Source organism: Hippocampus bargibanti, linkage group LG12 (assembly GCF_051943395.1).
Source record: "Hippocampus bargibanti isolate YZ-2025 linkage group LG12, ASM5194339v1, whole genome shotgun sequence".
Taxonomy (NCBI): Eukaryota; Metazoa; Chordata; class Actinopteri; order Syngnathiformes; family Syngnathidae; genus Hippocampus; species Hippocampus bargibanti.
Window position 1 is genome coordinate 18,320,001 of NC_142745.1, and position 24,052 is coordinate 18,344,052.

Below are 24,052 nucleotides of genomic sequence, written 5' to 3' on the forward strand. Positions count from 1 at the left end.
TGTGTGTGTGTGTGCGCGCGTGTGTGTGTGTGTGTCTGTGTCTGTGTCTGTGTGGGCATGCGAGTGTGAGTTTGTGTGTGTGTATGTGTCTGTGTCTGTGTGGGCATGCGAGTGTGTGTTTGTGTCTGTGTGTGTCTTGTGGAAGCAATGTGTGAGGGATAAGATATTGACTGGCTCCTTCCATCACGTGCGGTCACAAACGAGCAAACAAGGAGAGCACCGGATCGGGGGGGGGGGGTGTCAATGGGGTGCGGGGGTGGAAGACGGAAGAAAACGCGGAGCTGGACCCGCCAAGCGTTGACTGTCAGAGATGAAACAAAGATGTCAGCAGTTGTTTAGAGCGAGCGCTGAGGTGAAGATGCCACTCACCCATGGAATTGTCACGCTTGTGTTCTTGTCATCGTATACATCAGAGGACCGAGCAGGAGACTCATTGACTGCACTGTCACCGATAGCAGGAATCAATTCTTCAATAGCATCAGATGAACAAATGCTATTTTACAAAAGATATTTTACGACCTAATTTGATAAAATATGAGATGGATGCTTTGGTAGTTCCTACTATAGAAACATCCGAATGCAGCGCCGTTCTTGAACAAAAAAAAAAAACAAACGGCATCCGGTCATTTCAGGGTTATAAAAATGAACCAAAGAATATCGCTCCGCCAGGCGGAGAGCATCAGCCAAACTTTTAATTGATGCGGTTTGCAGAGTCCTTTGGTCAGGCACAACAGAAATACGCCTCTCCTCTGATGGAGTTGTTTTCCCCAACCGGCTTGGAGTTGGTTTACAGCGGGCCCTAAGTACCGTGTAGTTAGTTTCATGTGTCATATAAAATCTTGGCGGGCGCGATGACGCCTGCAACTAAAACCTTAAGTGCATCCACAGGAATCACTCATCGGCTTTGCGCTTCCGTCTTAAGGAAGGAGGGGAAATTCAATCACAGCCGTCTTGACGCAACGGCGATGCTGTGGCGCGTGCCGCCGCTGCCGAGTTGTTGAGAAGCAAACTGGCTTCTGTCTCATAACGGCTTCACGGTGGAAACCCGTTTTAGCCTTAGTTCGAGGGCTAAAGTAAATCATTGGTCATAACCATTTCCAATAAAATGGCCGCCAACCACCACATCTAATACAGTATGCACCTTTGTAGATGCAAAATATGAACAATGTAATCCTTGGGCTTGCGTGGCTTTTCTCCGGATATTCCTGATTCCTCCCTCATTCCAAAAGCATGCAATGGCAGACTGATTGAACACTTGAAATTGTCCCTAGGTGTGTGTGATAGCACGCACGCACACGCGCACACGCGCACACACACACACACACACACACACACACACACACACACACACACGTATACAGGTAACATCCGACTTACGACTGAGTTCTGTTCCGACTAAATGGTTGTAAGCCAAATGGTTGTAAGTAAATGTTAGTAAGTTGAAATACATTCAAAATATTGATATTGAGACTGGGAGGCTAAATGACTCACAAACTCACCCCTGTGGTGCCATCACACGGTTGATTGCTGTGCGAGTGTGAGATGCTGGCTGGCCAAAATTGATGTACGCATTGCCCGCCTGCTAGTGTTGCGATGTCAGGCGTAGAATTACAATTTTAAAAATAGGATCTGGAGGTCGTGGTCGTAAGTACGGGTCGTCGTATGTCGGGCCGGTCGTATGTCGGATGATACGATGGATGTTACGTATATCAAATGTGGGCCAGTGGTGAGAGTGTCAACCTGGCAGTGCAGAGGTCATGGGTTAGATCCCCGGGTGGCGTTTGCATGTTCTCCCTGTATATGTGTGGGTTCTCTCTGGGTAGTCCAGTTTCCGCCCACGTTTCAAAAACATGCATGGCAGTTTCATTGAACACTCCAAATTGTCCCGTGGTGTGAGTGCGAGTGTTTGTTCGTATCTGTGTATGCCCTGTGATTGGCTGGCGACTGGTTCAGGGTATACTCGCCAACTGCTCGAACACAACTGTGATAGGCTCCAGCACCCTTGCAACCCTAGTGAAGATAAAGCAGTTCAGAAAATGAATGAAGTAATGAATACATTGTTAATCTTTGGCCTTGGGCCCGGCATGAGACTTTTGTGTTTCGTGATATTTATCGTCATTTTGCTATTCATGTCTTGTTTGCATCGTCTTTGGTTTTGAATGTCCGATTGCTACTTGATGCGGAGAACTTTATTCGTCTCGCAGTGGAGAAATTTACATTTCACAGCAGCAAAGTTATGAAAGAAATGAAAGTAGAAAAGCAAAACACAGGAGCTGCTGGAAAGGCAGCCACTCTCGCGGCGCCGTCTTGAAGTCAAAAGAACAAAAAAAAACTAAATAACAAATAACATGACAACACAAAGACACAGAGAGACATTCATTCTTAAGCACTTTCTGTGCCCTCTTTGTTACATAAAGCAGTTCCAGATGAAAGAGGAGAGGATCAAAGCGTCTCTTCACCAGTGGATCAGGGACATCATGGTGGAATGTGCACGTCGACTACAAGCTAAATGTTGAAAGCAAACACGCAGCTGTAGCATCCATTGACGAAAAGAGATTGTCTCACATCTCCTGTCCCCCATAAATCAGCTTCAATTCCATCCTGCGACAGTTCCATATACGCATCGGAGCTCTGCGTACAGCTATGATGGTTTTAGGGCTCTTGTTAGTTCAAGTTCTTTTTCTTTTCCTTTTGGCTTTTCCCTTCAAGGGGTCGCCACAGCGAATCAGTGTCCTCCATCTTCAGAGGTTTGATTCACATGAATTTAGAAAATGGTGGCCATTGAGTCCTCCTCGGCAATAGTTGCCGCTGTAATGTGACAGTCAGCACATGTCCGCGACTCATCACATGCGACCGAAAGAAAATTTTCTTCACAGTGGTTTTTATGTCATTGTGTTCAATGGAATTTTGTACAGTCGAAATACTGGAAGTATCGGTCCTCAGACTCAGATGGCAAAGATTTTTTTAATTAAAAAATGACTATTTCAATGTATTGCTTTTAATTAGGTGAACCTAATGGTGACGCTTAAATTCGCCCCCAGATGCTAACCGTTAGCATTTCACCATGGCACCGCGCTCACAACAGTGACAATCTTTCCGCAAGGATTTGAGCTCAATGAAAAAAAAAGTTAAAGTGACCTGTTTTTCTTTTCCTTTCCGCTCCAGATCGGTGATGGACGACTGCCACCCCCACAGCCATCCGCTTTACGGTCACGGCGTTTGCAAGTGGCCGGGATGTGAAGCCGTCTTTGATGATTTCCATTCGTTCCTGAAGTAAGTCCAAGGCTTAATTTCCGTGTGTGTGTGTGTGTGTGTGTGTGTGTGTGTGTGTGTGTGTGTGTGTGTGTGTGTGTGTGTGTGTGTGTGTGTGTGTGTAGGGGGGGTGGTAACCACGCTTTGGCCTGATGGCACTTTTTTTTTGGAACCACACAAATGCACTGTAACAAAAGCTGGTTGTTATTCCTTGAGTGAGTGTCCAGGACAGTTCTCTGTTGACAAGGGTACAGCGCCCGAGACCACCCCTCGGAGGACGCCACGGGTCTCTAATTGCTGTGATAAGTGCAGTTCCCATGGCGATGGGGGACCGTTTTTCCCAAACAAACAACCGTCGGATGTTTATCCGTCACGGGCCACACTTTGGGTGCACCGCATGTTTGCCCTTGTCATTGGAGCGTGGGGATTTTTTGTTTGTCTTTGATTGCCTTCCTTGCCCGGTTGTGCCTTATTTTTATCGTTCTCCCCCCCAAGCCCACATTTTTTGCCTCATTTTTCCTTTCATGGTTACACCCCCATGCTCGCCTTGCATTTAATTGTTGACCACTCCATTTCTGTTTTGTCTGAGCGAACACGTTCGTTGCGCTTTATCTTGGACAGAAACACCCGCTTTGAAATTACAACTCGGGGACAGATTAGAAGCGTGCGCGGCCAGGCGGTAGAGCGTCGTTGCGATACATTGCGATGGCCTCGCCTGAGAACCCCAGGTTTGCTTATCAGGCCGGCGTTGCCGCGGCTTGCTAATCCGGCTCATAACAGCACCGTGGTTAGGGAGAAGGATGAAAACATCTGCCTCGTGGCAGCAGATCAATGGCTCACTGTCACCACGGATTAGTTTCACTTTCAACAAGATACGACATCGTTCCATGATCCCAAAAAAAAACAAACGCTTGCTGTTTTCCCGGCAGACGCGGGAGCGAAAGGTGTCACGCCCGGGCGGCCTGAGAGACGAGCAAAACTCAATATTTCCGGTTCACTGTTGATGGCTTGTGACTTTGCAAATAAATATGACGTGCAGAGTGCCTTTTGCAAAAAATAAAAGAATTAAAATACATGAATTAAGTAAACAAATACATAAATAAAATAAATTAAATTAAAAAAATTAAATAAAAAGCTCGCTTTGTATTTTCACACGTGCGCATATATTTTGGCTTCGGTGAGGCGCCTTTGAACTGGTTCACCCTTTATTGTATTCGGACATTGCCTCGCCCCTTTTTTCCTTTTTTGTTTGTTGTTGTTTTTTTGGCAGAAGGGAAGGGAATCAAATTCAGACCGCACAGTCGAACTCTCCCTAAACAATGTCCGTAAATGCACTCTGCTTTGTTTTCACAAGTGTTTTTATCATGGCAACATCTTGTTTACTTTTAGACGCACTGTTCCAACTGCTTGGAACACGTTAAGAAAACATTTGGGGGATGGAGGTGGTGTTTGGGTGTTGAGTCTCCACAAAGCTGCCTTTGTCTCCCAGCGAGGCTAGCTCACCAAGGTGTTTGCGCTCAAACCTCTTAAGCGCTTCCACATGAAGCCGAGGCGCTGTTAGCGCGGGCCTCTGGAAGGACTCGAAATAATAACAGAAAAAAATTCCTAAACATTTCGTGCAATGACAGAATTGTGAATGTCGAGTCAGCGGGACGTACCCACAGCGCCACCGGACAGAAGAAAACGTGAGGCAGACTCGAACGTCAAACGGATTTTGGCTCCGCGCGCCAACAGTAACAGCTAGTGTGGCTCGGAAATGTTGTTTTAAACTCTGCAAGTATTTTTTCTGTCTTTAAGAAAACATGACTGACTTCCGTGCACTATCTTGATATACACAAGGCACCCAAATCCTGTTTTGGTGCGCGTGGCCCAATAGGGGCGAGTTTTGGGGTCAGCAGTGCCCCCCATGTGCGGCTCAGAGCAAGTGAAACACCGCAGTGCCCTCTAGTGGTGCATTGTTTCTGAGATTTAGAGATTCAATAGCAAAGCATTGAAAAATCCATCGCCGATTTCGCTAATTTCAATCCAACGAAAGTCCTACGTTGTCAAATTCGAATTCACTTTGGTACAGCAAACGTTGACTCCCGCCTCCCTGGGTGAAGAATTTAAGTGACAGAGAAGAATGGCGGCGTGTCTTGAGTGACTCCTTTTATTGTTTGCTTTGCATTCCACATTGTCAGCCTGCTTGTTAAAAGCGCTTCCATTTGAAGTCCAAAAAAGTGACACCCGCCAACATTCATCGGCTCTGCGGCTGTCAATTCTCCGTCTCCGCTGCTCCCGTGTCCAGACGGTTCTCTCAAGGCTGCATTTGAATATTTCATTTCCTATTAATTATGCACTGTGACTCGCCGTGTCATTAGGAGAAATAAAATGGAATGGAACAAAAGGATGAAAAGAAGCGGGGCATATGTCGCCCATGAATGGGAACGTTTCAAAGCCGTTCACGGAGGCTCGTGCCAGTTCAATGGAAATTGAGTTGCCTTCTTTGAAAATGGAAATACACGCACATATTGACCGGCTCCACTGTGGACGCCGGTTGTTTAAAAGTGCATTCAAAAACAAACCGTCGCATCATTTCCTTCCCGGTGTTAGTATAAAAATGGAACATACGCAAAAGAGGGCCGCTAATAAGCGCTAATTTCACTGTTGCGCTAGCATCGCTGTCGTTTAAAAGTGGGTTGAAAACCACAAACCTTCATATCATTTCCTTCCAGGTGTCAGTATAAAAATGGAACATACGCAACACCCGGGCTAGCGTTGCTAGCATCACTAGTGTCGCTGTCGTTTAAAAGTGGGTTGAAAAAGACAACCCGACGCATTATTTCCTTCTAGGTGTCGGTACAAAAATGGGACATACACAATACAAGGGTTGTTAACAAGCACTAGCACCCCCGTGGCGCTAGCATCGCTAACAAGCACTAGCGCCGCCATGACGCTAGCATTGCTTGCGTCGCTAGCATTGCTAGCGTCCCTCTCATTTAAAAAAGGGTTGAAAAACACCCGGTGTCCATATAAAAATGGGACATACGCAATAAGAGGGCCACTAACAAGCACTAGCGCCACCGTGGCACTCGCGTCGCCATGACACTAGCATCACTGTGGTGTTACCGGCGGCTTTTGAATTGCAACTAAAAGCGCATTCATCACGCAGGGCGCTTTCCACACCTCGCGGCCGTCTGCCGGCGCCAGCGTGTGCGCTCCCGAGACGAGCCAGCCCGCCGTCGGTGACCTACATGGTCACTGAAGATGCGATATAATTTATGATATATATAATATATTGGATCCATTAGTGAGCATAATGAAGTAGTGAAATGAAAGGGTATTTGTGAAATCGGTTCAAACATCCCGCTCGGATTATGATTAAATGATTAATGAAATGCCCCCTGCATAAGCATTTTCAAACAGTAATTCATGCGCCGGCTGATAAAATTCCTCCAATCATATTTCTTTCACTCGTGAAGCTTATCTTGCTTCATTTTATATGAATCACTGGGTGGAGAAAAAAAAGAAGAAAAAAAACCTTGTCTGGAGCCCGCCGAGCTACTTATTTAGATTAGTTCTAAAAAGTAGCGGCAAGGAGAATATATTCCCCCGTATAAAATGATCACATATAATTATATCCATAACTCAAATTGGTGATAGCTCCCGCTGTCTTCTTCTGTTTGCCAGGTTTTTCTTATTATTTCAAAGCTTTCAATGCACTTTAATCACACCATGAATATACAGATACGTATGTGCATGCAAATCGTGCGTCGTCCAAATGCACTTGGACGCATTGGCATTGCACTTGTCAGCTCTCATTCAAACAGACTTCACACGACCGTTTCAGACATCGGACAACTCAACCGAGCTGCGGCGAGTCAAAGTGACACGTGCAATTTATTTATTTATTTATTTATTTTTGAACGGTGTGCGTGCGTTGTTCGCTTTTTGTTTTCCAGGCATCTTAACAATGAACACGCTTTGGATGACAGGAGCACCGCCCAGTGTCGAGTGCAAATGCAGGTCGTACAACAGCTGGAGCTGCAGGTATTGTTTTGCACCAAATATTTATGTCTTCTTCTCCTGACAATGCTTTTGTACCGAACGCACCCCACCCCCGTCTGACATCAGCCACGAGGTCACCCGCAGAGGTCCAATGACATGAATTTGTACAGCGGCAAGGAACCAGTCATTAAAAATGTGTTATGGATGCATGACAGCTCGGAAAAAGATATATGAAGAGCCCGCGGCTAAGTAGGCAAGATAATTACATTTTGTATATCGCCGGCATTAAAAGTTATTTACGACTATCTCTTTTGCGCCACCAATAAAACACAAAAAATCTATCACATGAAGATGATAGAAACCTCTGTGTTGAATTATAACGAGTCATAAGCAAAAGAAGCTCATTCCCCCTTTGTAAAAGATCAAAAATTTTATTTATGACGTGATCTGCGAGGAGCCATCGTTTTGTAAATGTAGATGTTCTTAAAGGAAATTAAAAAAAGGCTTTAAAATGTCTCCATAAAGATAAGCCATCATTCATGTGGTCTTTTTAGGGGGACTTTAAACGAACTCCTAAATTAGTGTCCGTAGTACAGTGATGGGTTAAAATCCTGTTGTGAACGTACCCAGTAAATTATCCATCCTCATAAAAATTTGAGAAATTGTTTCATTTACTACAAAATATTCAAAGTGCACATTTTCTTAACCTGCGTCGTATGGTGTGTGTGTGTGTGTGTGTGTGTGTGTGTGTGTGTGTGTGTGTGTGTGTGTGTGTGTGTGTGTGTGTGTGTGCGTGTGTGTGTATGTGTGCGTGTGTGTGCGGGCGCTTGTGCATTCCAATGGTCCAGTGGTTAGCATCTTATTTATTTATTCGCTTATTTATGTGTTTATTTATTTTTGTTGGCTAGTTAGTTAGTTAGTTAGTTAGTTAGTTTATCATTCATTTATTCATTCATTTCTGTGTTTGTGTGTGTCCAATGTCATTTCGCAGCTTTATTTTAAGTTCCATAATATTCAGATCGATGAAAAAAAACACTTTTGCAAGCAAGCAATGATGGGACGTAGTCCGATGACTATATTACAGATGACCAGGTTTTCAAATGGCCTTAACAGGAAGTGACCTGACAGATAATGATGTTTGGAATGACAAAAAAGACACACCATGGCTGTACTGAATATGTCATGTGCTCTCCTCTCTTCTAGCTCACGAAAGACAAAGAACGTCTTCAAGCCATGATGACACACCTTCACGTTAAATCGACAGAGCCCAAAGTCACCCCACAGCCGGTAAGCCAGCACATCACATGACTCGCATGCCCCCCCCCCCCTGCCTTCCTTTGTTTGTCTTAATTGGCATACGTGTATCCATTCATCTGGCCCTTTTGTCTTATTTTATCCGCCACATAAATACAGATGTCGTCTTTTGGGAGAGGGCGTCCCTCTATATGGTCGGGACGGACGGCTTCTGCTGTCATCTGAGATTCAATTTGCCGCCGGGAGATAAAAGTGCAGAGCAAACGGCATCCAAACTCCGCTCGTTTGCCCAGCGAGATTATCGCGGTTATAACGAATAGATAAAGCCAAAGCATAGACATCCATACTTGGCAATAAAGATGATTTTGTTTCTGATTCTCATCAACAAGAAAGTCTAATCCAGGGTTTTTTTGAGCCAGTGGACACTTCCCGCGGGACACCACTTCCTGTGGTCTACAAAAAGCTTATTTTATCAATAAAGTGTTAATAGTCTTGATTTGTTTGAATGACCATTTTGTGTTTAGGAGCCTTCCTGACACAACGGAGGGTTGTGTCAGGAAGGGCATCCGACGTAAAAGCTTGGCCAAAACATGGGGATCAAACCTCTGAAGATGTAGGACACTGATTCACTGTGGCGACCCCTTGAAGGGAAAAGCCCAAAGGAAAAGAAGAAGATCCATATCGTGTTCCTTAAGCGTCTGAAAGAGATGCTGTGAAATGATATACCTGCACATGACATGGGATTTACATCGAAGATTTTACGCCATATTTCACATTCATACCAAATTATCACATACCATAAAAATGGATTTCATTATGAACGGAGTCAAACAACAAATACATTTCTACGACGTGTGTGTGTGTGTGTGTGTGTGTGTGTGTTTTATTTGACCACACCACATTAAATCGTGCCTATAACTCTCTTTCTAGAGCAAGGCATAAAGTGTCATCTTTATTGAGATGAGGCCCCACCCAACGTGGCATTTTAAGGCAACGGGCGAGTCTGTCATGTTTTTGAAGGGACCGTGGATCAGTCTGACTGACGGTTCTTTTATAACGCCAAAGATCATTGTAGTGCATTGCCTGGATGCAAAAGCCAACACACACACACACTCCCAGACATAAATGCACAAAACACAAGCAAGAGTGACATCTCTCATCGCGCACCGCAGCTTGGATCATTTATTTACAGTCGCCGATTGAGGCGAGCAGAGGCTCCGAGCAGAGGCTCCGTGTCAACATAGCGTACGTGCATGCGTGCAGACGTCAAACGATGACAACAAAAAGACTGTCAGTCAAGGCGGTCCCCGTGTCACACGCCCGTAGCGTGGATCAGAGTGCAAAAAGTGGTCTCTTGACACCGGGACGTTTTGTGTATGGAAAGCGGTTGAGGCGGCAGTTAGCATCTGGAGTTGCTCTCTCCTCGGGGCACTCAAGGGCAGCCCGGATTTTTATGCGAATTGTTACACTCCTTTTCAGAAAAGTTGCTATGCCCGCCACCATCAACTTTGATAGATAGACAGTATTTTCCGCAGTAGAAGGGCCATCTAAAAACCTCAAAATTTGTTTTCAAAACAGATCATGCGCCTTATAATCCGGTGGACCTTATATATGGAATGAACTGATGAATGTCGATTTATTCTTTCCTTTTGGCTTTTCCCTTCAAGGGGTCGCCACAACGAATCAGTGTCCTCCATTTTCAGAGGTTTGATTCGCATGCTAAATGTCGATTTATCGTATTTATTCGAGTATAACGCGCACACGTGTATAATGCGCACCGCTAATTTTCAATTAAAAATCGGTATAAAATTTTGTTTCACTTTTTCTCGGCTCAGACCAAGCACTGTAAGTGACAACACATGTGTCCATGATTTTGACATTTCTTGACAATGTAAACTTCTTCACTTTCTTTGGGTAACAGTATATCAATTAAAATGTCCAGAACAGTGTATCGAAACTCTGGATATTTGTTATTGTGCAAAACAGAAATGCTTAACTCACATTTTAGTGTGGGCAAGGTGAGGAAAGGAAATAAAGCGTAGCTAAAGAAATGCTGATCAATAATAAAATAGAAGTTGTGTCCATCATTTGTAAAATAGCTTCAAATGACTTCTACTGAGTGTATTTTACAAAGATTCCACCGCATATAGCTATATTTTACCTTTTAAGACTCACGCTGAATATTCAGGACTTCTTGTTTTTGAGTTGGAGACGAGTCCTGACGTCATGTCACGTTTAGAACGCCCCTGACCGAGAAAGGACACACAAGCATTTTGCTGTACTTTGTTTGTTCCGTGATGATGGCGAGATTAGAATGAAAACACATAAATAACGCGATTGTGAATCGTTGTGTGTTGCACCAAGACTACTATTTGATACTAGTTGACACAAATTCCCAGCAGACAAATCAGCCCATTTCCAGGGAGCTTTGTCGCCATCTTCTGCATTTTTTTGGGTGCGACATTGCAGTCCAGATGCTTGAAAATGACACGGAAGGACTTCTTTAATTGATTGCAAACATGTGTACTTTCCTCTTCAGAACTATTTGAATCGTATTCATAACTGGGTGAGTAACAAGAAAGCATCTTCTCCGAATCTGAAGCCATTGTTTTGATTCTCGAGCAAGGCAAGACGTCTTGGCGTGACACCACGAACAAGGGGACGGGACCTTCTGAAACTGGCCATTTCCGGGTTCAATTTGAAGTAGATTTTAGACACTTTAAAGTCATTTTTATTGGTTTTGCATTTGACTAAAAATATCATCCTGCATGTTTTGGGTATTTTAGATGCTATAAAACGTTTTTCTGATGTCAGGAAACAAAAAAGTGGTGTTGGTTGTCCTTTAAATATATCGGTATATGAGAATTGTTTCCCAGGCCTCGTTCGTCTATAACATGCACCCAAACTTTGAGTTTTTTTTTAGGTAGAACATTTTGCGTGTTATACTCGAATACATACGGTGTATGTTTCTTTTGTGTGTTCATCCAGCCAATTTGAAGTTCGCATTTGGCTCGGATTAATGCGAACTGATCGTGTGCATGTAAACCGCGGCATGAATAGGACTCATTTCATTCCCCCAAGATGGATGGCGCCGGGCGCTCAAACCAAACGTGTCGCGTTAGCGCCGTGCGCGCGCCTGGCGCTCTGTGTCACTAAGCATCCTCGTCAGAAATCTGACCTTTTACGCCATACATAATTGAGGGAGGGACTTTTTGTTTATTTTCTTTTAGCGGCTTGCCGAGTCAAAGGCGGTCTAATTAGATCACCAATTACCATTGAATTAATTTCAGTCTGAAGTCTCACTTTGTCTGTACGATGGAGCGAGTCCAAATCAGGATGCTAACAAAGGCCAGGCTATTACTAGCCCGTCTGGCCTATTGTTGCGAAACCTCGCCGTGTTTAAGGCCAGGGAATGCGGATGAAACGGGAAACAAAGCCAGGGTAATCCTCTGCAAGACGAGTCAACGTACTCTTGATGGCGTCCTGCAAGTGTGATTTATTTTGTCGGCATGCCTCCTCTCTTGCTCCACGTTATTCATTCCCATGCATAACAAATTAATATATGACATTTTTTATTTGGGGTTTGCCAGTCTCATTATACAGTTGGTATTGCCCATTAAATTTGTGGCTTCCATTTTTGGGCTAAATCACCATTTCTATACGCTGATCAATACAATGTTTGTGTGTTTGCGTTTTTCTTACATTTCTTAGAGTGTTTTCCACATTCTGGCAAGTGTAATTCATGCCGTTTAGATGTTCCCCGTACCTTCATTCGCACTTGCCGTAATTGGTTTACCTCGTTGTCATGAGTATGTCCAGCCCCAGTGTGCGCACGAGCCACGCGCTGCGAATTGTTAACATTAGCGGCGCCATCTTCCACGGGTCAAATGAAAGTGGTCGGTGCGAAGCAGAAGTCGTTTATCATCAGATCATTCCCATCAGCAGCTTTCTGATCTCGGAATCAAATCATTCCGTCTTGTAATTAGCCACAACACAATCTCCAGAACGACACAGCTACGTTTCGCCTTCTCGCGTGAAGAGTGCTTTCAAAAGAGACAAAAAATGAAAGAAATAGGAAATAGGAACTGACTGACCACTAAGGAGAAGACTCATGATATTTCTGTCATTTTTTTCCAGGCATTTTATGTTTCAGGTTCATCGTTCTGCTGAAGAAGAAAGTGTCAAGCCAAGCGCTAACTCTGTTTCGTTTTTTTTTTGTTCCATTTGCCCGTAGCTCAACTTGGTGTCCAACATTACATTGTCAAAGTCCAACCCTCCTGAAGCCTCCCCTCCACTGAGCCTGCCTCATACCCCGACCACACCCACAGCGCCGCACACGCCCCTGTCACAGACTCACTCCGTCATCACAGCCAACAACCTCCACAGCATGGGCCCCATGCGACGGCGTTACTCCGAAAAATACAACATGCCCATCTCCCCAGGTACCTGTTTTGTTTTGTTTTTCTTCAAAGTTGTCATTCAAACCAGTGTAATCATGCTTATTTTTATTTTTTATTCATTTTTTATTGCAGATCTCAGTCAAAACAAAGAATTTTACATGAACGCCGATGTTAGACCGCCATTCACGTACGCCTCATTAATAAGACAGGTAAAGTTCTGCTTGCGCCGAGCTCAGGTCTCAGACACCAATGTCAAATTAGTGGCGCAAATGTTTTTTCAGGCGAGCAAAGGTGCAACTTAACACTTGCCGTTTGGAATTTTTGTCAAAAAGTTGCGATCTTGGTGAATCGTGTTCACCAGGCGCACGAGCAAAGCGTGCTAGCAACCCGCACTAGCAACGCGGGCTAGCGACGTGCGCTGCTATCACGTGCTAGCAACACGCGCTAGCAACACTTTGTTGGAGCGAACGCATGATTTAGCGCTCCCACGTTGAGGTCCTCACCGAAGTTGGTGTCTTGAGTAATTTCTATTCGGCTCTCCGGGGGAGCGAATAGTTACTCTTTCTTTCTGCTTCAATTTGATTGGATGTCAACTCAACCTATTTGTCAGCGTCAAACGAGTTTGCCCAAACATTTGACACAATTTGCATTTTGCTGATTATAAGCAAATTCATTTCACACAACAGTAGGGATGAACCTGTTTTACAAATGCCACTCAATTATCGCCGGCTTGCAGTGATCTGGGATCTCCTGAATTAATCTGAGCCGGCCATAATTGCTGGCCCTGTAATCTGCCTGAGAAATGTTTTTTTTTTTTGCCTGCCCTTCGCCCACACCCACAAAAGAAAATATATTCAAATCTGCCATTTGAATGAAAAATGTTGCAGGCGGGGTTGTGGGGGTGTGGGGGGCATAAACAGGCAGGACACTTCAGAATCAGAATCAGAATACCTTTATTCGTCCCGCAATGGGGAAATTTGCACACTTCAGACAGTCGCTCCTGCCCTCTGCTTTTCTCGCGCTAACACACACAAAAAAAACTGCCAGCTTCTTGTGATTTATTCATCGTGTTTTGTGAAGGAAGTGGAATCTGAAATATGTCTTTCCTCGTCCAGGCGATCCTCGAATCTCCAGAAAAGCAGCTAACACTAAATGAAATCTACAACTGGTTCACGCGAATGTTTGCATACTTTCGACGCAACGCAGCAACATGGAAGGTAAGCTTCACATTTGTCCTCATTGCGGACATTCTACGATGACAAAGTCATGTCCAATAATGATTTCATGACAAATAATACCCTCCTTATTTTGGATAATAATAATAATAACAACAACTATTATTATTATTATTATTATTATTATTATTATTATTATTATTATTATTATTTATTATTATTATTATTATTATTATTATTGTATTAGTATTACTGTTATTTTATAGATAGATAGATAGATAGATAGATAGATAGATAGATAGATAGATAGATAGATAGATAGATAGATAGATAGATAGATAGATAGATAGATAGATAGATAGATAGAATTACAATTAAATGTTCCTTCATGCAACTGTTCACTGACAGAAGCATTTCTTTTTCTCTCTCTCTTTCCTTTTGACACAACTGCAGAATGCAGTCCGGCATAATCTTAGTCTTCACAAGTGTTTTGTGCGAGTAGAAAACGTAAAGGGGGCTGTGTGGACGGTGGACGAAATCGAGTTCCAAAAGAGACGACCTCAAAAAATCAGTGGGTAGGTTTGCTGCGATGGCGAAGAGGCATCGTCCCCGCTTGCTTTGCCCCCCGCCCTCCCCAATCCATGCTCTTATACGACTTTTGTTGAATAACCATAACCCATGACAACTTGGGCTAATTTTCATTTTGATCCCCCCCACCATGTTTTGTGTGTACACGTGTGTCTGTCCATGTCGTCGCACGCCGCATGGTTGCCATCCCCCAGCCGCTTCACTTTACCATGGTGCCCCAACCCCCTCCTGCCCCCCTCCATCAGTGTTGCTGTGATCCATCAAGCTTTTGTCTTATTGTTGCTTCCCACCCACTTCCCCACGTTGATAGATACTTTGTCGTAGCGTTGCTGCTGCAATTGTGATTGCCCGAGACGTACAGTAAGTGAATTTGGACTCTCGGGCCGAGCGCATTGATTTCTCTTTAGCAAATACGATAACGCGTGTGAGGTGAGATGCTAATCCGCGGCAGCTAATCCGATTTCTTTTTTCAGGAGTCCGGCCTTGGTGAAGAATATTCAGACAAGCTTGAGCTACGGGCCGACCCTCTCCGCCGCATTCCAGGTGAAAACGACAATCTCAAAGGCGCCTCCGGGAAGGAAATCACACTTTGCACCGCCACCTTGATTGAAACGAGCGACGGGCGATTGAATATGTGCTGACAACATTCTTCTGTTCCCCGTTTTAATACCCTGGGGGGCGCCCCGTCTGCATTTCAGGCTTCAATGGCGGAGAACAACATACCTCTATACACAGGCACTTCCATTGGAAGTCCCACCTTTAACTCTTTGGCGAACGCCATCCGTGAAGAGATGAACGGAGCGACGGACCACGGAAACAGCAACAGCAGCAACGACAGCAGCCCCGGACGCTCGCCGCTGACAGCTATGTGAGTGACAGATACAACCCGAGTAGGAAAACTGGTTGCATCTGCTTTACTATCAGCACGAACGATCGGGACGTGTCAAAGGACCTCAAATCTATAAAATGCAAGTCCAAGTCAAGGCCTGAAGGGAAAATCTGCCCCGCCACATCATTTTATTCGGCCCGTGAAAGCAAATCAACTTGCTATCGTCCGAACCAAAATGTCAAATTGTCATTTGTAAACCACAATGACAGTCAGTAATCTTGACTTTAAATTTGAAAACTTGTTATTTATTCATTAGTTTTGTGTTAAAATGGTTGTGCTATATGTAATATGTGGAGGGGATTAAACATTCTAATGGCTTCCCCAAATTCATACGGGCCCTCAAGAGGAAACCGAAACTACAATGTGGCCCGCGTAGAAAAAATCCAAATCCAAATTGCGTTAACACTCTCTAAACCAAGGGGGATCCAAAGTTTTTGCAAAGGGGGACAGATTTGGTGTCTTAAAAATGTAGGCCAACCTTGGGGGACGTTCTTTACACATAGCAGCAAATAATAAAAAAAAATATTCAGCGAGCCGTTCTGTGTTTTACATTGGCGTTTTATTGTTATATTTATATTGGCGTTTTATTATTAAATTTGAGGTTTTCTTTGGGAGTGACCAGGTTGGATAGGATCAAGAATGAGTACATTCGAGGGACAACTCATATTAGAGGCTTTGGAGAGTAAGTCAGAGAAGCCAGACTGAGATGGTTTGGACATGTCCAGAGGAGAGAGGGCGACTATATCGGGTTGAGTGAACGCTGGCGCGTGTGGCTGCCGCTGCTCACCCACAAAAAATGATCCTGTGACTGTGAAGTGACCTTGAGAGCTTTGAAAGGCGCTTACAAATGAAATGTATTATTATTATTATTATTATTATTATTATAATACCGGGAGAAGGATGCTGGATCTTGAACTGCCAGGCAGGAGACCGAGAGGAAGACCAAAGAGGAGGTTTATGGATGTTGTCAAAGAGGACTTGAAGGTCGCTGGTGTGAGAGAAGAGGATGAACAAAACCGGGATAGATGGAGGACGCTGATTCGCTGTGGCGACCCCTGAAGGGAAAAGCCGAAAGGGAAAAAGAAGAAGAAATTGTAAATTTTCAGCTATCTTGAATAATGTGTTTTGGTTAATTTGAAACATGCATATAAAAATTGATTTGACATTAACAGTCAACTTTGCTCCTTTTGTTGATTGTCGTCAGTTTATAAAATTGAGGGCTGATTCAGTCATCCAGCTAGCTTTCTATCTATTTGGGTTACTTCCGGGTTGAGTGAACGCAAGCGCGTGTGGCTGCCGCAGCTCACCCACGGAAAACCTTATCCTGTGACTGGAAAGTGACCTTGAGAGTTTTGAAAGGCGCTTAGAAATGAAATGTATTATTATTATTGTTATTAATGAGCCATCTACCAATTTGCTGTTTCTAATTGAGCCTCTAGATGGCAGCACGTAAAACAACAGCACGACTGCCCAATGTATTCATTCATTCTACATGCGGACCAGATATTATTGATTTTATGACAGAGGCTGCGGGCCGAATGACAATTGACCGCGGGCCACATATGGCCCACGGCCCGGACTTTGGTCTATTTTAACGTGAGGTGTTGGCTCAGACTCGATGAAAGGCGATCCGTGACATATTCATACAGCCTGCTGATGAAAAACAACACGAAAGCAAAAAAATAAAATAAAAGAGTGTAAGACGTGTTTCAAAGCTCAGGCGTAGGAAAGTTGCAGTCGGTCCGGGGGACCGCAGCCGCCAATTCACTTGTTGAGGGGGGAGTGTCTGCTTAAATTTCTTTGAAGCTTAAAATAATACGACTCCAACGCACGCTTTCCAGATGTGAGCACCGACCATTCGTACGCTCGGCGGGAAGACTCGGTTGGGGATGGCCTCCCGAAAAATGAAAAAAAAAAGTGTAGTAACGAAGCTCGGGGCCAAGTAGAGGAAAGTGCCATCCCTTATCACCGCCAACATACGGTAGCTGTGAGCGTGGCTGTGGAACAGGAAAGGCAGAGACAGGATGGGTGTGCTGGCCCCAAGGCAGCCTGCTTCTCCCTTCTGCTCCTCTGCGTCTTGCTCCAGGCTCACGCTCTCTCTCATTTTTTTTCATAATTAAGTGTATATGCTTTGTGCCAAGGCAAAACTTTTTTTTGTGTTTTATCATATCCACATAAAAGTTGGTTTCGCGTTTGAAACGGTAGTAACGTTACATTTGCTGAATACAAATATGGAGTTGTTTTTTTGCATTTCTCTGGCACTTGCAGGGAAGGCAATGTCATTTATGCAGCATGTTTCATCCGAGGGGCAACGGCGTGTCGCTCTCGCAAGAAAAGGCTGAATAAGATAAAAAAATAAAAATGAAGATAAAGCAAACGGGGGGAACAATTCACTATTCTCCAAAAGATTGAAATATTTTATTTAAAAAATGTAGGCTCATTAAAAAAAACTACATTTCTAGTTTATAAAAAAAAAACAGTTAAATAGTGTAAAATTGACAGAGTGTAAAAGCTTCAAACTGGGGGGAAATGGTGTGTTGAAGATACTTCCCTTTAATTTGGGAAATCATGGAATTTCACAAATTTGATTTTCTTTCGCGGGCTGAATAAAATGATGTGGCGGGCCAGATTTGGCCCCCGGGCCTTGTCTTTGACACCTGTGATGTCAGGGATTTGAAATAGAGATAGCTATGTTGCTCCCTAGCTAGCTTCTTAGCTGAGCATTGAATTTTACTAGTTTGAATTTCATTCGCGGGCCGTATAATATGATGTGGAGGGCCACATTCGGGCCCCGGGCCCTGACTTTGATACCTGTGATGTAGGGGATTAGACCGCTAACTGAATAGAAATAGAGCAAATAGAGCTAGCTAGCTCGCTCCCTAGCTAGCTTGTTAGCTGATCATGGAATTTCACGAGTTAGATTTTCTGTCGCGGGCCGGATAAAATGATGTGGGACATATTTGGCCCCCGGGCCTTGAATTTGACACCTGTGATGTAAGGGATTAGCCAGCTATCTGAATAGAAATAGAGGTAGCTAGCTCGTTAGCTGAGCATGGGATTCCACAAATTTCATTTTCTTTCACGGGCTGAATAAAATGATGTGGTGGGCCAGATTTGGCCCCCGGGCCTTGACTTTGACACCTTTGATGTAAGGGATTAGCCAGCTATCTGAATAGAAAGAGAACTAGCTAGCTCGTTAGCTGAGTATGGAATTTCACAAGTTTGATTTTCTATCGCGGGTCGAATAAAATGGTGTGGCGGTCCAGATTTGGCCCGTGGGCCTTGACTTTGACACATGTGATAAAAGGGAATAGCCAGTAAGATGAATCGAAATAGAGCTAGCTACCTTGCTCCCTAGCTAGCTCTTTAGCTGAGTCTGGAATTTCACAAGTTGGATTTTCTTTCGTGGGCCGAATAAAATGTTGTGGGACAGATTTGGCCCCTGGGCCTTGACTTTGACACCTGTGATGTAAGGGATTAGCCAGATAGTTGAATAGAAATAGAGCTAGCTAGCTCACTCCCTAGCTAGCTCATTAGCCGACCATGGAATTTCACAAGTTTGATTTTCTTTCGCGGGCCGAATAAAATGATGTGGCGGGCCACATTTTGGACCCAGGCTTTGACACCATCCGCCGTGTTTAAACCAATTTCCTGTTTTTGCTGTAAACACAGAAACAACGAAATCACACGTTCCGCAGCAGTGGCAATTGTTCCGATCCGTTCAGCCGAGACTTGAAATATCCCAGCCGTTTTTTTTTTCTTCCTGCTTTCTCACCCCCCCTCCCAGCACTACGTTTGCGTAATGAGAAATTTGGCACAGCTCATCTCCTGAGTGGCTCTTTTGCCCACACCGAGAGCCGGCGGGGGCGGCTCATGTTTTTGCCTTGTTTACAAGTGACAGCGTTATTATTCTCCCAAGGGTCGGCTTTCTTATCGCCGAATTGCGCAGAGCGTGCGGCTGCTCTCGTCGCCCGCCTTCCCTGCCAGCGCTTTTTCTTTCCTTATTGACACTTTCTTGAAAATATGCATTAATTGCGGGGTTTTAAACCTGCGCGGGCGGCGGCCTCTGAGCGCTAGGTTAGCTTGAAGTTGATTAATGATAGAAGCTGGCGCAGGGTCATCCTCCAGAGACCCGTCTCGCTGGTTGCGCATGTTAACGAGCGGGAAAGGCGGGGTGGGAGGGATGCAGAGTGCGCCGCCGATCCGTCGCCATCGGAAGGCTGACAACGGCAGCCCACTTGCTCGGCAGAGTCCGTTGTGTCCCGCAGCTGTCTCGCGTGGTTAATCTTCTTCATTTATCAATTCTAAGTGAGTAGCCCGTACTCTGTCGACACCAAAATGAAAGTTCTGAGCTGCCGCCGCAGCATCGGAATATAGTCAAACCTCGCTTTACGAATGTCTCAGTTCTTGTCCAATTCGGTTTTTAACCAAAAATGTTTTTTTTATGCCTCGGTTTACATCAGAAAATGGGTTCTCGACCAAACTGAGCGCACCTGAATGCACCACTGGAGTCTCATTGTGAACGACGCATTAGTGTTGTTGAATAAAGTTTAAACAGTCAAACCTTGGTTTTCGAACGGTTCAGTTCTCGACCAATTCGGTTTTCGACCCAAAATGTTGTTTTTTATGCCTTGGTTTGCTACCAAAAATGGATTCTCGACCAAATTGAGCGCACCTGAATACATCACTTCCTGGTGTCGCATCTCAGTTTGACCGACGCATTCGTGTCGCTTAGTGTTCCATTATGAACAGGTGTGTTTGTATTGTTCATTCACGATTAAACATTACATTCATGACAAATTGGGACTATTCTAGACTTTCTGATTCTGATACATCGATTAAAGTGGGAAATGTTTCAGTTTTCGAACAGGTTTCTGTCACGGATTATAGTCGAAAACCCAGGTTTCACTGTCCCTCCAAAGAAAAATGCGATTATGGCGGCCATTTTTGTTTTACTTCTGTAGAATCGGAGACAACATTTTGTCAAAAGCACAAAAAGCGCATTTTGTCGTTTATTTTTATCCGCTCTTCCAGGCACCACAGCGGCATCAAAGAGGAACCACTGGACCCTGAGGACCACGACGGACCGCTTTCCTTGGTAACGACCGTCAACCACAGTCCCGATTTCGACCATCACAGAGATTATGACGACAACGTGCAGGCCCACGATGACATGCTGTGAAGTTTTTCGGGGACATCCGTCCGGGAGACAAACAATGAACAGCGATTCATGGCCACCGTCGCCAAAGTATCTTTTGAAGTCGTGCCATAAAAAGAAAAAGAAAAAAAAACAAACAAAAAAAACACATTACGACACACAAAACATCCTACGAATGGGTTACCCTCTGCTCACTTTTAACTTTGGATCAGAGTCAAAAATCATTTTGATTTTTGCGGCGGACAAACGGGCTCGGTACGTTGGCGACGCCAAGACAGGCCAGAAGTGGGACAAAAGACCCTCTCCGCGCAACCAAGATGGCGGACTGTGACAGGGTTACATCGACATCCCCCCCTCCCCAACCCCCGCCTGCCCCACGGCACATATTTTGACGGAGACCAAGTGACTGATGTGTCATTTCGAGGGATGCGCTTTCACTGCCTTCGATACATCGCAACGAGTCCATCTACTGTGAGAGAGGTTTTCTTTCATTGTTTTTTATTTTATTTTCGGTTCGGGGGACAATTTTATCCACACAATGTCTTTCCATCAGCCAGTGCTGTTATTGATGTTGTCTTTTTTATTTTTATTTGTTTTTATTTTCGCATAACTCATCAGACCTCATGTCCATGCTGTGGAGATCGTGCGTGTGTATTCTGCACTTGATGAATGTTTATGATTTTCCTCTGGTGTTTCTTCTTTCGAAAAAAGAAAACAAACACCTAAGAAGCAGAATGTCTGACACAGTGTTTTTATCATTTAAAAAAACGAAATTGGAGCCTGAGCGTTTCCCACAACCCCACTTTCAATGAAGTGCGCCCTCTATGCACCAATGAGGCTTCATTGAAGCTTTGAATACACAAGCGCAAAAATGAGAGCGGGTCTGACCCATGATTATGACGTTTCGCTTTCAAAATGGCCAATCATCAGATCACTTCAAAGCAGTGGGCAGTTTTGTCAGCTGAGGTTGTCGACTCATTCCGGAACATGCCAACCCCTTTGAATTTGTTCTTGTTTATTCCCATGAGCAGTGTCTGAAATTTCACCAATTAACAGAAAATATGTAATTACCATGCATACAGTCAGTGTCTGAAACCCATGACAAAAAGTTAGCGGACACCAGGGCAGACCACTCTGAAAAGTTGCCTGCCCGGCCATAAAGTTGCCTGCCCCATTTTTCACGAGTTGAAACACAATAGGACGACTAATCGCAAAGAAAAAACATTGTTGAAAAGTATTAAGGATTGCTAATCAGAATATATAACAGAGCAACACTTAAAAATTAATTTATGTACCTACCACAAATGCTCCCTTGCTTAATTTATCATAAATATCCCTTGCTGATGATTTTGAAAAAGTTGTCGGCCACCCGGACGGGGATGTTCTGTAAGTTGTACGCCCGACGTAAAAGTTGCACGCCCCCGGCGTCCAGGCAGACGTTATTTCAAACACTGCCATTGGAATTGCAAGCGGTATTTATTTGGCGGTTGGGAAATGCTGAGTGTGAAATAAAAATGGTGTTCCAACGCGATACAATGCGATAAAATCGCCAGTTGGTGGAACATGGCTCCTCCTTTCGGTTTTTGCCCCCGTCGGGAAGAAATTTGGGGACGTAATTGAACGAAAGGCTCCTGTCTAGCTACACCAGGAAAAAAAACTAAAAAAAACAATCAAATTGGATATTTTTTTATTCTTTAAGTGAGCAAAAGCGAGTCACAAAAAAAAATTGATTCCAGGACTGTGAGACCAATGTTTCTTTCCATCAAGTGGGCCACACGTTGTTTTCTTCGTGGATCCCTTCTTCACGTCTTTCATTTTTGAATGATTGCATGCCTGTTTTGAGATGTCCTTTGCATCCTGACTGGGTTCCGATGTACCCGAGCATTAACTTTATTGATTGTTTTAAGTTTCTGTATTACTTTTTATATTAAAAAAAAACAAAGAAAGAAAAGCATTCCTGTCAACTATTAAGTACAAGGTACTTTTTGACAGGTACATGTTATCAATTACGTTGTGTTCAATTTACTCCATTTTATTTTGTTGCAAGCAGGATCTGGGTTTTTATTTCAAGCGCACAATTGCGATCTGGATCCAGATGGTTTGATTTTGTACAGATGCTTGAGTGGATTCAACACATTTTTTTTTTCTCGAGCGGACATTAAATGAGGTCAGCAGCAGTGTGACAACGGGGTCAGACTCGCCCACCAGCCTGCACTCTCGGCCTCCATTGTTTTCTGTTGAAACAGGAAAGCACGACGCTAGCTGTACTTATTTGTACTTTATCAGAAACATCGTAGAAAAACTTTAAACGGTGAGGGGGGGAAAAATAATCCTGCCCGCCATTTTGGAGTTTAAAGTGGAATACGGGAGAATTTTTTTTTTAATTTCATTAACTTAATTTCATTAATTTTTTTGTCGCCCTTTTTTTCGGGGTGTTCTTGATACTTCGTTTTGGTGGTCTCTCCACTGCCCTATGCGCCCAACGTTACAACCACGTACGTCCTCTCAGTAGCTTGACAAAGTCGCATTTTGACGGAAAAGGACCTTGCGCTAATCATATTTTATATAGAGCTCTCCAGAAAAAGAATAATAGGCTGTGCCAAGATGTGATATGTGGAAGGACTGTTCTTACAGACTTGTCTTGTTTTGGGGTTTTTTTTCAAGAAAAAAAATCATCAGTGGTGCGTCATTTCTCATCATCATTTTGTTTTTTTTTTTCCATGTTGAAGGTTTCATGATTGGCGGACAGAAGTCACTGCTCATTGTTGGCTTGTCTGGTGGCTGCACTCTGAGCTAAGAGAAGCCTTTTCATTTTATTTTTTTTGCCATCAGCCATTCCCCCCTCCCCCCACCGAAATTGCCTTTAGTGAAGAAGGCAGCTGGCGGGAGGGGTCTTATTCTCATCTTGCAGTGGTGCGTCTTTAATTTATTTGAGGGTGAACCATGCCTTCTTTTGTTTGTTTGTTTTATTTGTTTGTTTGTTTGTTTTAAACAGATCCATATTTTTTCACCTCTCCCCATTCCTTGTCTTAACCGATGCAGACTCTGTTGTCGTCGGCGGCGACGACGGACGTGAGCGTTTGAAAACATGCAATAAAATGCTGGTTGCTCTCAGTCCGTTTCTTGTCACTTTCTGCATGTCAGTATAAGCACACAAAGTTATTGCGCAATAGTCACATAGACTTCCATGAGCACCCGCCCAAAATTAAATAAATAAAAATAGCATTTTGGAGTGATTTTCATCCTACTACACAGACATACAAAAGATATCATATGAATAAATATTTGGTTTTGTATTATAAGGAACACTTCGATTAGCGCGAGTGCTAGCGCTAGCTAACGCTGATGA

General features: G+C 44.0%; 1 protein-coding gene across 11 annotated transcripts in view; it reads left to right on the forward strand.

The window, feature by feature from the left end:
• The window catches only part of foxp1b (forkhead box P1b), a 134,800-nt gene extending 110,983 nt beyond the window's left edge, over nt 1-23,817 (forward strand). For all 11 annotated transcript variants that reach the window (XM_089010026.1, XM_089010027.1, XM_089010024.1 and 8 more), the window contains 10 exons: nt 3,166-3,273; nt 7,194-7,281; nt 8,443-8,526; nt 12,728-12,935; nt 13,026-13,102; nt 14,009-14,110; nt 14,522-14,643; nt 15,130-15,199; nt 15,355-15,524; nt 20,580-23,817. In XM_089010026.1, the coding sequence (XP_088866152.1) occupies nt 3,166-3,273; nt 7,194-7,281; nt 8,443-8,526; nt 12,728-12,935; nt 13,026-13,102; nt 14,009-14,110; nt 14,522-14,643; nt 15,130-15,199; nt 15,355-15,524; nt 20,580-20,727 (1,177 nt within the window). In that variant the 3' untranslated portion in view covers nt 20,728-23,817. The remainder of the gene's footprint in view (nt 1-3,165; nt 3,274-7,193; nt 7,282-8,442; nt 8,527-12,727; nt 12,936-13,025; nt 13,103-14,008; nt 14,111-14,521; nt 14,644-15,129; nt 15,200-15,354; nt 15,525-20,579) is intronic.
• The last annotated feature ends 235 nt before the right edge of the window (nt 23,818-24,052 follow it).